The sequence below is a fragment of the Hippocampus zosterae genome, chromosome 4 (genome assembly GCF_025434085.1).
Source record: "Hippocampus zosterae strain Florida chromosome 4, ASM2543408v3, whole genome shotgun sequence".
Lineage (NCBI taxonomy): Eukaryota > Metazoa > Chordata > Actinopteri > Syngnathiformes > Syngnathidae > Hippocampus > Hippocampus zosterae.
In genome coordinates this window covers 2,790,820-2,805,767 of record NC_067454.1, presented here as the reverse complement: position 1 = coordinate 2,805,767, position 14,948 = coordinate 2,790,820, and the positions used below count along the sequence as shown (strand labels likewise).

Sequence of the window (14,948 nt, the reverse complement as noted above, 5' to 3'; positions counted from 1 at the left end):
CAGAAAGGCTGACATACTTACTTAGATGTCAAAATAAGATGAATTGTGAAAATAAACTACACGCACACACACACACACTGGATCATAACTGGGGCTTTTGCTGCTTTCAAGCTACATCTTGGATCCAGTTGAAATTCCTTTCTCCTCATCTCATTTCCTCTTGTAGCATTCTCCAATGCTAACTTCTCTCCACTCCCCTCTCTTTCCCTTCCACAGTAGTTGTTCCCCCTCACAACTCACTGAGTCCTCTGCATATAATTTCCTTTCGCATACATTGCTATTTATTTCCTAAAGCCCATGTCTTCCTTACGTGTTGTGCAAACAGTGACTGAAAGTGTTCATGCCCGTGTATCCTTGGATGCGTTCAATTCGCCGGAAATTAGAAACATAAGTCGCCCTTGCTGTAACTGTACATACGACAAAGAAGGAAAATCAACAAAGCGGCACATCTCACTGAGGGCATTGCTTGAGCCACTTGTGCTCCCTGCTGCCTTCCTTGCATCCATCCGTCTTTGCCTCATTCACTCTCCAGTCATGTAATCGGATGGAGAGTTGACCCAGTGTTCGCGTGCACCAGTTTTTTTTTTCTCTCATATATGCTCATCTTGTTTTGTGTACATATGCACTTGCACACACCGTCTAAGAGCAGTGTGTGTTTTGTTCACATACAAGGGCGAGGTATTCTAAAAGGACGAAAGCCGTTGTTTTTGGCTGCTTCCTTTTTTTATATTGAGTTGAGAAAATGAAATCCAAACCCTTTGGAGGAAAACAGAGGGTGGAGGGTGGGGGGGGGGTGATGCGGGGAAAAATGTAAATGAGGTTTAAATGTGTTTCAAAAATGAATATTGAAGCTGTGGGCATAAAAGTTACAAAATAAAAGAAAATCAGAAAGCAAAAAGAGAAAGGGGTGTGCTAGGTAGGTTGATAGCTAGCTAGATAGCTAACTAGCTACAGAGAGAGGGAGAAAGAGCTTGATAGCGAGCTATGTAGCTAGCTAGCTAGCTCGCTAGCTAGTTAGCTAGACAGATAGACAGACACATAAAAAAATGCCATGTAGATACACCTAAGTATGGCTTTTCAGAGCAATGATGTAGTCGTACAGGTAAGCAGTATCAACTACATCCGGTTTGTTGCACTTCAAAAAAAGCAAACGGTTGATGAAAAACGTCATGATGTTAGATAATATCCCAGGAGTTTCAAATTTACCAGTTCAAGTAGATTTTCATCCCATATTAAGTAATTAACTAGCCATTTGGCCAAATATACATGATGAGTTTGGTTATCGCTATAGAGGTCGATATCAAACTGACTATTTCAACACATGAACCCAGAAGAACAAGTCATGGAATGTGTGTTAGGACTCATTTGTATCCTCTGGCAGATTTTACAGTACAGAAAAATAAGTAAATCCACCATGGTTTGGTTACAAAGAAAACCTTGATGCCACAGTCCAAATCGAGGGACCTATTAGGTCATGGATGAGAAGAAAACAAATATTGGAATGGAATTGGAAATGAAGGATTATTGCTGAGTGATGGAATGAACATGAGAATAAATAAGCAAAGTGAAGCGTTCAGGCGATTTAAAAATGGAAAGGCGTAAAGACATACAATGACGAGAAGCAAGACCACCATTTTGCTTTCAAAGGGCAGCTTTTGATGGGTATAATGGTGAGAAACGTTTTACTTTTTATTTTACTCACCAGGGTGTGGTTGGAATCCCACTTTTAAACCTCGGGTATCTTTACGAATTTTGTCAATGATTGTATGCTGTTTTTATGAACGGTGCTGTATGAATCAGCCCCCACAGTGGCACACATCACCTTCGGTTGCATTGCCACAGGCTTGCTTTGTGATGCATTGATGCTTAGAAAATTCTTCCAATGCCGTCAGTATTTTTAGACTTTGTCGGATCTGAGAGGTTGTCTTTTCGATCGCAATTTATCCAGGAAGAAGCGACATTGAGTCACTGGAGCAAAGAGATAATGGCAGAGAAAATAGGACAGCACAAACCTGAGGCCATTTGAACTGTCGTTATGAGCGAAGCAGTGGCTCAATCCAGTTACACCAAATGGCAAACAATCTTATTATTTGTTTTGTTTTACACACTTTACAGAGTCTAAATAAAGGAGTAAATGAGCTTGCAGTTCCACACATCGTATGCCATGACTACTTTTTCAAGAAATTAGAAAAGTACATTCATAGAAAATACACACACACACAAACACCCTCCGTACAGCTTTTTTTTTATTATAAAGAAGCTATTCAGTTTACGATAGTGTTCCGTTCCAATGACCCCAATGTAACCCAAAAGTCACAACTTCTATCTAGGCCATAAACTGACACTGATCAAATGAAATAAACAATGAGGGCAATTCATTTTTTTTTCGTTCACTTTAAATGGCTTCCATGCCGGAAGGGCTGATCGCTCCACAAGTTCATTGCATGCTGTTTATAAAAAAGTCAAAAGTCGGGACCGACAACGCCATCACATTTTTCGAGGATGGTAAAAATGGCTCAACGTGTTCTTCTTAACAGTTGCAACAATGTGTAAACTTGCTCAATTTTATTTCATTAAAGGGTTGAATGAAATCAGATCATTTGGATGCAGAGACATTTTTTAAGTCGACGACATACCTACTTAAAAGACGCATGTGGAGCCAGATTTTTTTTCTTCTTTTTTCTTTTTTGTGCAACCACTTGACAAAATAAAACAGTAAATTCAGCGCAGCATTTTTTTTCAATGTGCGTTAATTTTCTGTTTTGGTCTTTCACTGGGAACCAGAAGAAATTCTCTTGAGAAATGGTTTTGTCACACAATTCCGTAAGAAAAATAACTGAGTGGATAAATTAACGCACCTTCCATCCTTCAAACTGTCACCGGGTCCACAGAAACGGTGTGTGCGTGTATGTGTGTGTGCTTACACACACATACTGAAAAAAGATGGTTTGCAAGGCTCCCCATGGAAAGGCATAGAAGTGTAAAATTGATTAAAATCTCTTGAGTATTCATGCACTGATAAACCGACTCATCAATCATGTCCTTTCACGGGGAGAATCTGTTTGCTGTTTTCTCCCCTTCCCCCCATCAGGCACACGGAAACAAAGCGGTGTATTATATCTCTGCTCACAGCAAACCGTTTGTAGATACAGTCAATGCCCAGATGATCTACTTGGCACTCGTTTGTCTCTAACAATGGCTACACTGGTCTGTTTCTATGATTTAGTAACTCTGTAAAACGTTTCAAGTTACATTAGCTTTCTATTTAGGACATCTGTGGTCGTCGTAGTAGAATTGAGTCTTACTCGACACTTAAAAGCACACAAACGCATACGTGTGCCCTTCTTACGCAGAGTCCAAGCGCAAACTACTACTGGTGATAGACCTGCTGCAGCTCAGTTGCTGAACGACATCATTGCATGTGGCCGCGCACATGTGAGCGAGGCGTGTTGAATGAACACATGTGGCCCTGAGACTGCTGAGCCGCACTGAAAAAAAAAATGGTGTGCGGAATTTACTCTGTTTTATTTCGTCCAGTGCATTTAACCTCATCAAAAATGCGCCTGCAACCGGATGATTCTATTGTGCGCGGCCACTTAACAAAAAAATAAAGCGGAGTAAATTCAACACGCAATTTTTTATCAGTGTGTGTGTGTGGGGGGGGGGGGGGTCTCCTGGATGAAGGCGAACATAACAAAGAGCTGACTTCTATTCATCTGAGGCTTTGTGGAAGGGGAATATGTTCCTCACGAGGGGACTGGGACGCTACCTTTGTGTGTGTGCGTGCGTGCGCGCGCCGTGTGTGCATGCATGCGTGTCCATGTGGGTGGTTGGACCGCATTCTTGTGAAAGGGAGTGCTATCTGTCACATATGTTTGAGGAACAGATAGAGCAGACTTGGACAGGATGAAGGAAGTGTCCCACTCGGTTCCTTTCATTCACAGATCAAGACATCAAGCACACACACGCACGATGCGCAATAACAACCTTGGCACGTTGTTCGAAATGCCCGTCGAGTGGTTGTGTGAAAGCATACCATGACAGTGTGCCCCGTTTAAAAGTAGCCACGATACGAGAACTAAGCTCATACAATACAATAAAATACAATACATGCTTATTTATATAGGCTTTCACAACAGCGGCAGCTGTAACAAAGCGCTTTACAAAACAGTTAACCATCCATCCATCCATCCATCTTCTACCGCTTATCCGGGGCCGGGTCGCGGGGGCAACAGCTTTAGCAGGGAAGCCCAGACTTCCCTCTCCCTAGCTACTTCTTCCAGCTCTCCCCGGGGGATCCCGAGGCGTTCCCAGGCCAGCTGGGTGACAGTCTTTCCAGCGTGTCCTGGGTCTTCCTCGGGGTCTCCTCCCGGTGGGACATGACCGGAACACCTCACCGGGGAGGCGCTCAGGAGGCATCCGAATCAGATGCCCAAGCCACCTCATCTGGCTCCTCTCGATGTGGAGGAGAAGCGGCTCGACTCGGAGCCCCTCCCGGATGACCGAGCTTCTCACCTTATCTCTAAGGGAGAGCCCGGACACCCTGCGGAGAAAACTCATTTCGGCCGCTTGTATCCGGGATTTCGTTCTTTCGGTCACGACAAAAAAAACAGTTAACCTAAAGTAAAATAATAAACACAACACATTACATAAAACACGGACAGTCGTGCAGTCCTAACCGCTTTTCCGTCACACGCTTTGTTGTTTGAAGCGGTTTGAGATGAAAGAGGAGAGAATCAAAGTGTCCTTTAACCAGTGGATCAGAGACGTCATGCTCAAAATGTGCACGCGTCGGCTTACGAGCCAAGTTTCAAAGTCAACAAGAAGCTGTAGCATCCGTTGACGAAAAAAGAGATTGGTTCATGTCTCCTGACCCATGTAAATCCGCTTCAATTCCAAGCGGCGACTCACGGTTCCAAATACGCATCGGCGCTCTTCGCCAACGCTCCTCTGTCCAACAGCGCTGACATATCCGCTGAACAAATCGGGGTTGTGAAAAATGCTGCCCATTACTGGCGCAAAAAACACAAGCGCCCCAGGTCTGTCCAGCACCGACAGTCAATGGCGCCGACATTCCTCCCAATCAAAATCTGTGCTGGTACAGGCGTGCTGCCTGATACACGTTGTGGGATTTGATGATGTCATGAGCGTGTGTGTTGAGCATGTGTGGTTCAGTGAAAATGTACACTCTTATATAAGGGTGTTTTATTACTGTGGCTGTTCTTTAATAAGAGTCACTTTTTAGCATTGTTGCCCGAGTAAACACTTTATTCCTGCTTACCCCAGCGTTCCTGCATCATAAGCACACACTCACCTTTCTTCTTCTCGCTCTCTGTACAGGAGAAGCCAAAAACATCCCTCCATACCCGGGGCCAAACAGGATGAGGGACTGTTATTGCACTGTCAATCTGGACCAAGAAGAAGTCTTCAGAACCAAGATTGTCGAGAAGTCGCTATGGTATGCTTAGCATCCTGCTTCTTTCTGGTTCCGGAAGTTTTGTTTGTTTTTTGGCCGCGTGGACAGGAAGTTGAATACAACTTTCAACGACCAACATAATGGAAACATTTGCGTCAAATAACGCTTGGAAGGAACGAAGGCGATTTGTGTGAGATTGACGTGAGGACCGACAAACCTGAAATTTCTGTTCCCTGGTGAAGTGGGTTAGTTGGTTTGTTTGTGTCTCACGGAACAGCCTAAAAATTTCCAGGGACAATGTCATGCAGCACATTATAATTTTTTTTTTAATTTGTTTTGGTATGAGTTTTAGTTTTTTTTTGCCCCCTCCAACCTCCTCCCCCCAAAAAAGTATAGTGAAATTGTAAACTGTTTGACCTTTCTAATCTGTACGTATGTACAGCATCGCAGAATTTTTTTTTTTTAAATGAAACCTGAAATCCAGTTCCAGCAGATAATGAGTGACCCCAATGCAGTTGTATGCATAAATACAGGTCCACTTGTCAATCAGCAATGTGATAATCAGGTGCATTCCTCCGTGGATGTTGGAATTTAACACCCCCAGCACACTGTTTCTCTTGTATTGAAAATATCTATTAAGCATGTCCCACTTTTAATGCCAAGATTTTTGCGCCCCAAATTGGAACTACGCCACAAAATGAGACAACTGAGGTGAACCAAAACGTTTTTTTTTTTTACTCCTCCTTAACTGTATCCAGTTTATCTAAAAATAGCTGCATGTGTGTTTTCTAATATTTTTTGCTATAATATTGCATTTTCATGATTGAGTTTTATGACTCAGAACAGCGGTGCCCCGGCCTAGTGAACTGTACTGACCAGCCGCCACTCAATGATGAATGCAAGCATAAATAACGACTAAATAAATAATCACCGGGCGGCCCGGTAGTCCAGTGGTTAGCACGTGGGCTTCACAGTGCAGAGGGACCGGGTTCGATTCCAGCTCCGGCCTCCCTGTGTGGAGTTTGCATGTTCTCCCCGGGCCTGCGTGGGTTTTCTCCGGGTGCTCCGGTTTCCTCCCACATTCCAAAAAACATGCGTGGCAGGCTGATTGGACGCTCTAAATTGTCCCTAGGTGTGAGTGTGAGCGTGGATGGTTGTTCCTCTCTGTGTGCCCTGCGATTGGCTGGCAACTGATTCAGGGTGTCCCCCGCCTACTGCCCGGAGACGGCTGGGATAGGCTCCAGCACCCCCCGCGACCCTAGTGAGGATCAAGCGGCACGGAAGATGAATGAATGAATGAATAAATAATCACCTCTGGCCGATCACCTGAAGAAGAATTGTTTCTCTTTTCACAATGGTGCCTAACTTTATCATTATTTAAACGCTTCCATTCATGTCAATATTTGCTGATTTTTTAAAATTATTCCTTCTATGGCTATGCTATTGCAATCCTGCTGTGTGCGTGTGTGCGCGCGTGTGTGTGTGTGTGTGTGTTGTATTTTATTGGATTGCTATTTTTAGAAAGAATCTGATGCAATAACAATCACATTAACTGCACAAAATAGAAGAACCCCCCACCCCCGACCCCCATCCCATCCGTGTCACGTCTTATGTTTTTGGAAGTCCTGCCAAGTTTATAATCCTGAGCCGCCTTGCTTGTCCGTGTGTGTGAAATCACAACAGAAGAAGTTGTATTTTGTTGTGCCAGCGTGTAGGCTCTTCTTACATCTTGTTCCACTGTACTGTCATTTTACCTGCGCGAGCTCTTCACATCTCAGGTGACAACTGTTCTCACGTGTGGAGGTTTGAGTTTCGCCTTGAGGTCTTCCTTCATATAACATTGTTTTCTTTTTTTTTTTTTTATCCTGCCGTCCCCTTTCTCTGGCAGTCCGTTCTATGGAGAGGACTTCTATTGTGAGATCCCACGTAGCTTCAGACATCTCTCCTTCTATATCTTTGACAGGGACGTCTTCAGGAGGGACTCGAGTATCGGTGGGTAAAAAGCGAAATTCTCAGATATGGTCTCATGGTGGAATTAACTGACCGAACCAGTTACACACGAGGGTTCGGAAGTCATGTTCACATAAACGCATTCCATTGGCTGTCTCGGCTGCCAATCAGTAGGACTTTCGATTTTTATTTCTAACCAACAAAATGTTTACATAACATTTGCGTCACATTCGAAGTCATGATTTCCCTCCAAGGGGGAGTTTGAAGTTTAAAAAAAAACAACTACCGGTAGCAAGATTCCACTACAGCTCGACTTCACGAATTCCGCTGACCCCTGACCAAAGTCGCACCCCTCGTTGATGTGCAAGGATAACTTTTCATTATGAAAGCGCTTAACCGGGGATACTTAATGGCGCTTTTACTATTGTGGCGTCGCTCTGAAAGGGTGCGCTGTGGCGTACGCATCAACAGATGTCAGATGAACGTCAGGAAGTGCAGCTGGCAGTCTGTGGTTTTGCACTGCGCATGGAATGGAAAGTTTCAATGGCACGACAGTGTTGATATTGTCAACAACAAACTTTCGAGAAACACTCATTCGGCTATTCTAATATGCATATGCATTTTTTTTTTACATTTTTAACCCAAACGTAGTTTTCTCCATCTAATAAGGCCTAATTAACTGAAGCAACGTTTCATCTTTTTTTTCCCCCCTTCTATGACGCTGCAATTTAACATAGCATTAAGACTTCAACGAAAAATCGTTGGCACCGCCCTACCCACTCGTGAGGACTTGCACACTGCAAGAATCGAGACAAGGGCACGGAAAATCCTCCTGGATCCCGCGCACCCTGCCCACCACCTTTTTCAGCCACTCCCCTCAGGCAGACGCTACAGATCCATGCGCACCAAATCCAGTAGACACTTAAACAGCTTCTTCCCTCTAGCCATTAACTCCTTAAACAGTCACTGACGTAGTCACTCTTCTTGTACTACAAAATGGTACTACAAAACTACTGGTATACTCTAAAACAGTGGTCACCAACATGGTGCCCGCGTATTAAAAATAACACATCCTCATATTATTGAAGGTATTTTGGACAAATATGTTATTTCAGACGTGTATCAATTTGGTAGCCCTTCACACAATCGGTACACATGAAGTTGCTCTCACCCTCAAAAATGTTGGTGACACCTGCTCTAAAATGATTCAATGATTTTGTTGTTTACGATGATACTAGTGCAGCGTGTTATACCGGAGACAAATTCCTTGTGTGTTCTACATACTTGGCCAATAAAGATGATTCTGATTCTGACTTCATAGTTTTTAGAATTTCTGCTTGGTCAGAAAAACAAAACAAAACAAAAACCATCCCTCTTCCCTCTGCAACAATCTCAGAATGTCCATTTTAACACTAAAGCGCTGTGATCATTTGGAGTTCTTTTTGATATGCTTCTCAGTCGCTCATCCTGCTCACACCTGAAACGTTTTGAATTTCTTTTAATGTCGACCGTGTCTTCCCTTTTTTTTTTTTTTTTTTTCTCGAGCTCATTCGTCATTCTGACTTGCAACGATGTGCGTAGGTAAGGTTGCGGTGAAGAAAGAAGACCTGCAGAAATATCACGGGAAAGACACCTGGTTCCAGCTCCAGCCTGTCAGCGCTGACTCAGAGGTGCAGGTCAGTACACACAAAGAGAATGCGCAAAGTCTAGCGCTCTCCTAGAAGCTTTTCCGCTTCCTTTTGTCAGTGGATCCGTCGTAAACACGTTACAATGCTGAGCGCTGTACCTTGTTTGTGTTTGGGTCAACAAAGCGGCAATGAGTGACAAATTAATTACTTGTTTTCATTTTTGCTCTGTCATCACATAAGATGAGCCAATCGACCTTTGACCTCTTGTGACCTTTTCAAACTTAGGTTACTCTAAAAGTTTTCCATTGTAGCTTGGCCTCATCGCTCACATTCCAAACAAACAAAAAATATAGGCGCTAATGTTCATAGCTAGGTTGTCAGATTACATTATACGCTCCACGCCGGTCCTAAGCTTTCGGTGGCAATTACAGTCGATGAGTTTGTTCCTGTCAGATGTCAAGACTGGACTCCATGCTACTTTGTGATCCGGTGGCAAGCCGTCAGTTTAGCTGAAGAGAAACTTCCCGTAAGTGTGACTCGTTGTTGTTGAGCAACCGACAGACTGATGAAAGAATAACCTGCACTGCAGGGGATCAACTTTACTATCATTTCTCATCAAAGCTCTTCATGCACAATACGTAAGATACCATCTCAAGCTGAGCGGGAAAGCATTGTTGTTGTTGTTTTTTTCCTGCTTTGGCCATTTACTTCTTACCCTTTTGAAGCAAAACAATAAAAGGGTATTATTGAATCAAATTATTCATTCATTCATTCATCTTCCAAACCGCTTGATCCTCACTAGGGTCGCGGGGGGTGCTGGAGCCCATCCCAGCCGTCTCCGGGCAGTAGGCGGGGGACACCCTGAATCGGTTGCCAGCCAATCGCAGGGCACACAGAGACGAACAACCATTCGCACTCACACTCACACCTAGGGACAATTTAGAGCGTTCAATCAGCCTGCCACGCATATTTTTGGAATGTGGGAGGAAACCAGAGCACCCGGAGAAAACCCACGCAGGCCCGGGGAGAACATGCAAGCTCCACACAGGGAGGCCGGAGCTGGAATCGAACCCGGTACCTCTGCACTGTGAAGCCGACGCGCTAACCACTGGACTACCGGGCCGCCTCCTTGAATACTTTTGCACACTATTTAGCAAGTTACATTGGGTACAACACAAAGAACACAAAGAGAGAGTGTGGGGGGGGGGGGGGGCGGAACAGTGGACAATGGTTAGCACGTCCGCATCACAGTGCAGAGGTGCAGGGTTCGATTCCGGCCTTCTTGTGAGGAGTTTGCATGTTCTCCGCGTCCCTCCGTGGGTTTTCTCCGGGTGCTCCGGTTTCCTCCCACATTCCAAAAATATGCATGGCAGGCTGATTGAACACTCGAAATTGTCCCTCGGTGTGACTGTTAGCGCGAATGGTCGCCCGGGGAGAACATGCAAACTCCACACAGGAAGGCCGGAGCTGGAACCGAACCCGGTACCTCTGCACTGTGAAGCCGACGTGCTAACCACTGGACTACCGGGCCGCCGTGGATTGTATAATGAAGCATGAATAGCAACCGCTGGCCTCCTTTTGTGGAGGTGTTGTGTTACCCCGGGCCTGGCCACCCCACTGAAACATTTCTAGCTACGCCCCTGAGTCTACTAACAATAAATGTGAATGGAGCCCTGCGCGATGTGGCATTGTAGATATTTTGCTGTCCTGAAGTTCTTTTTCAGGACTTAGCTGCCAGTGTTTGATCCCTCCCTCCCACATGCGTTGCTGTTGGGCTATTCACGATTCAGCCGTCCGGCGGTCAGATGTACGCGCAGTCAGGAGTACACGCCACAGCCTCACATTCACACCCCAGTATTTCCTCACAGAGAGGCTCTCACACACACAGGATCGGAAAACACAATGAATGGGAACATCTGCAGACAGATGGGTGTGTGTGTGTCGCCCCTGGAACAGAGACTCATTCATCCGAAGGGGGGCGTCGGGCGGAAGGATGAGTGAGGAGAATGGGAGTGAAAGAGAGAACGCGAGCGAGATGGATCAAATGAAGTCGGAAGAGAGACACTCTTTTCTGTTTTCAAGAGAGAGGACACATTGTTGTGACCCGTGCGTCGGCGCTCGGCTCCCTTTGCTCAAATCGCTCAGACAAGAGTGTGGCGCCTGCGAGTTTGTGCCGCGATGCTGTTAATTAATGGAGCTTTTCTCGACAGCTGTACGGCCACGCTGTCATTATGCCATTAATCCAATCGCTTCAGAATCAAAACAACTTTGTTCGGCGCGACTACTTCCTCTCAGTGGAGGAATGCCGCAACTCGTGCTTGTGTTTTCGTTTCGTGCAAATTCATTTATGAAGGAAGGCCCGCCTTTTTATGAGTCTGATCGACTTTTGTGCGGCACTTCTCTCACACGTGATGTACGTATTAAACCAAGTCTGAAAATATCATTTTTGATTGTTTTGTTTTGGTCTCACAATGTAAAAGCTGGACCCGATGCTTTTCATTAAGACTCATGTTGAATGAGCTGTTTACAGTCAAGGCAAACAATTTCGTGACTCTTTTTAAGTACATAATAAAACATTGAAACCACTTTGGCCCTGACTAATTCGATTTACTAATTTATTAGGAATGCATAATTGATACGGTTTCTGAGGCAAATATGAAAATGACATTTAGGAGTAGACCGTACTTACTGCATTTATGCCCTTTTTTTTTGGTTCATTCCAGATCCACAAAAAAATAAATCAATCAAAAAGTACATTACGGTTTTGCGCTTTAAACTTATTATTCTCAATTAGGCAAACATGTCCTCTTTGTGAATTGTAACTTTTGCTGACACTAAAACCATGTCCGCTTTTGTGCACCTTTTTCGCAGGGAAAAGTGCACCTGGAGCTGCGTCTGAGCGAAGTCATCACAGACAGCGGCGTCATCAACCACAAACTAGCTACCCGGTGAGACTCTGCGCATGCTTTGTGTTTGTTCTTACAACGGGCAAACACAAAGGCTCAGATTGTATCGTCCCGGCCCATCTGCTCTTCGCATTTTGCAAAATTCAACATGCAGATAAAGCGATTGAAATCCTGGACTCTTCCACTTTTGGTAACTGTGAAAGCACGGCAATGGTCTGTACTCAATGGAGTAGCCTCCCGTTCTGGTTGTACTCATCTCGTGTTGGACAAGTTTAACACTGAGAATCAGAATCAGAATCAGAATCATCTTTATTGGCCAAGTATGTAGAACACACAAGGAATTTGTCTCCGGTATAACACGCTGCACTAGTATCATCGTAAACAACAAAATCATTGAACCATTTTAGAGTAACCAGTAGTTTTGTAGTACCATTTTGTAGTACAAGAAGAATGACTATGTCAGTGACTGTTTAAGGAGTTAATGGCTAGAGGGAAGAAGCTGTTTAAGTGTCTACTGGATTTGGTGCGCATGGATCTGTAGCGTCTGCCTGAGGGGAGTGGCTGGAAGAGGTGGTGGGCAGGGTGCGGGGGGTGCCCTTGTCTTGATTCTTGCAGTGTGCAAGTCCTCAAGAGTGGGTAGGGCAGTGCCAATGATTTTTTTCCCGCCGTCCTAACTGTCCGTTGAAGTCGGATTTTGTCCTTTTTTAGTGGCGGCCCCAAACCAAACCGTGATGGAAGAACACAGGATTGATTCGATGACTGCCGTGTAGAACTGTCATAGCACCTCCCGTGCTCTTAAGAGCTCTTATCCCTCATTCCTCTTCCTTCCCTTGAAATCAGAATCCGAATCAGAATCCTCTTTATTGGCCAAGTATGTAGAACACACAAGGAATTTGTCTCCGGTATAACACGCTGCACTAGTATCATCGTAAACAACAAAATCATTGAACCATTTTAGAGTAACCAGTAGTTTTGTAGTACCATTTTGTGGTGCAAGAAGAGTGACTATGTCAGTGACTGTTTAAGGAGTTAATGGCTCGAGGGAAGAAGCTGTTTAAGTGTCTACTGGATTTGGTGCGCATGGATCTGTAGCGTCTGCCTGAGGGGAGTGGGTGGAAAAGGTGGTGGGCAGGGTGCGGGGGATCCAGGAGGATTTTCCGTGCCCTTGTCTTGATTCTTGCAGTGTGCAAGTCCTCAAGAGTGGGTAGGGCGGTGCCAACGATTTTTTCTGCCGTCCTAACTGTCCGTTGAAGTCGGCGGACAAAGTGTCAACCTGCAGGATGTGTGTCCACACGCGCAGTTTTGTAACACATCAACATTGCGAGGCAAGACTTGCCACCACTTCCCGTCAGTCTCCGTCACCATCTTGAGGACAGCCGCCCTCCACTTTGCTAAAGGATGGATTGGCATTACAAAAAAAAAAAAAGAACATTCATTCATCTTCCGTACCGCTTGATCTTCACTAGGGTCGCGGGGGGTGCTGGAACCCATCCCAGCCGTCTCCGGGCAGTAGGCGGGGGACACCCTGAATCGGTTGCCAGCCAATCGCAGGGCACACATAGACGAACAACCATCCACGCTCACACTCACACCAAGGGACAATTTAGAGTGTTCAATCAGCCTGCCATGCATATTTTTGGAATGTGGGAGGAAACCGGAGCACCCGGAGAAAACCCACACAGGCCCGGGGAGAAAAATATTTTTTTTATTCTCTTGCTAGTAAACATTCTTGCGGAGGTTTTAACTAGGCTAGCTTCCTCTGTGCTGGTATGAATGCTTGCTGCTGTTTTTCATCATGCCTGTTACATGACCTTCCCAAGTTGACGATTGGTTGCCGGCCAAACAGGTTTGAACCGGCGAGAGTTTTGAGCTGCGCGAGTTTGTTTCGCGGTGATGACCTTGTTACCCTCACCCGACTTCAAAGCGCAAAGCAGGAGCTTCTATTTTTTTGCCCGCATTCGCAGGTTGCTATGACAACAATACCTGATCAACAAAACAGATTTGCACAAATTTAGAGTACGGATCTGTGCTAGAAACCAATAAAAACTAATTTGCTGTCCCAGGTGATTAATTTCGTCCAGGAAAAGATCAAGTGAATTACAGATGCTCCGTGATCCTACGGAATGGATGTTTTTGAGTGCACAAAGTCATCCTATTTCGCCCTTCGAGATCGTCGCTCGGACGACGGGGCGGGCACTCACCCTTACATTCACCACTCATTCAAAGAAATCCCGCCAGAGTGATCTCTTGACATTTGATACGAAGTCACAGATTGAGTGTCGGTTCCAGAAGTGGCAAATATCATCAAAATTTGGCAAAATCTGTTTTACTTTTTGTCAAGAAGCGTGCAATGTGGTTATCGAATGTGTTATTTTTGAAAGCATAAGAGTTAGCAAAACCGGGCTGATGAAATTTTCTTTTTCCCAGTCACTGGTACTGTACATTCACTTTAATCCATCATCCATCAGGCATGCAGACATTTTTGTTTGTTTGTTTTAATGAATGAATGAATGTTTTAATTTGGCACAGAAGGTAATAAGGAATGTTACTGATTGTCATTCTAGTTTGAAATCTGTTATCTATTAACCATAGATCAGCTCCAGTAGTAGGTTACCCTTCATCTGCTATACTGCTTAGCCCGCGGCACGCTATTTTCGCCTCACTTTGGACTGATCTCTAATTCATTATCCTGCTGCTGGAGTGGAATTGTTTTGGACAGGATATGGGGGCTGCCAAAAACAAGCGCATTACCATAAAAACCAGTCGCATCAACCAAAACAAATATGTCTGCCGGGCAGACTGAGCGGCATGTCAGAACTCGGTGTGACGTTGAGAGAGGGGCCGGATAGTAGGCCAAGCAGGGGTTACATAAACAAGCTTATTGGACAGGAAGTGAGCTGGCATTAGGGATGCTTAACCCGGCCTTTCTTCTTTATTAGGAATCCCTGTGCATGTGTGTGTGTGTGTGTGTGTGAGACGTGCTGCAATTCGCTGTGTAAATCATCAGGCTGTGTGACTCGTAGTGCATCACCGTGACACACAGGAAGT

At 44.9% G+C, this 14,948-nt stretch overlaps 1 protein-coding gene across 4 annotated transcripts in view; it reads left to right on the top strand.

The window, feature by feature from the left end:
• rasa3 (RAS p21 protein activator 3) overlaps positions 1–14,948 on the top strand; it is a 221,221-nt gene that overhangs the window by 189,483 nt on the left and 16,790 nt on the right. For 2 of the 4 annotated variants that reach the window (XM_052062460.1, XM_052062461.1), the window contains exons 2-5: positions 5,341–5,458; positions 7,305–7,408; positions 8,948–9,042; positions 11,866–11,942. In XM_052062460.1, the coding sequence (XP_051918420.1) occupies positions 5,341–5,458; positions 7,305–7,408; positions 8,948–9,042; positions 11,866–11,942 (394 nt within the window). Of the gene's footprint in view, positions 1–5,340; positions 5,459–7,021; positions 7,195–7,304; positions 7,409–8,947; positions 9,043–11,865; positions 11,943–14,948 lie in introns of those variants that run through there. The other 2 variants (XM_052062463.1, XM_052062464.1) reach the window with 2 other exon arrangements.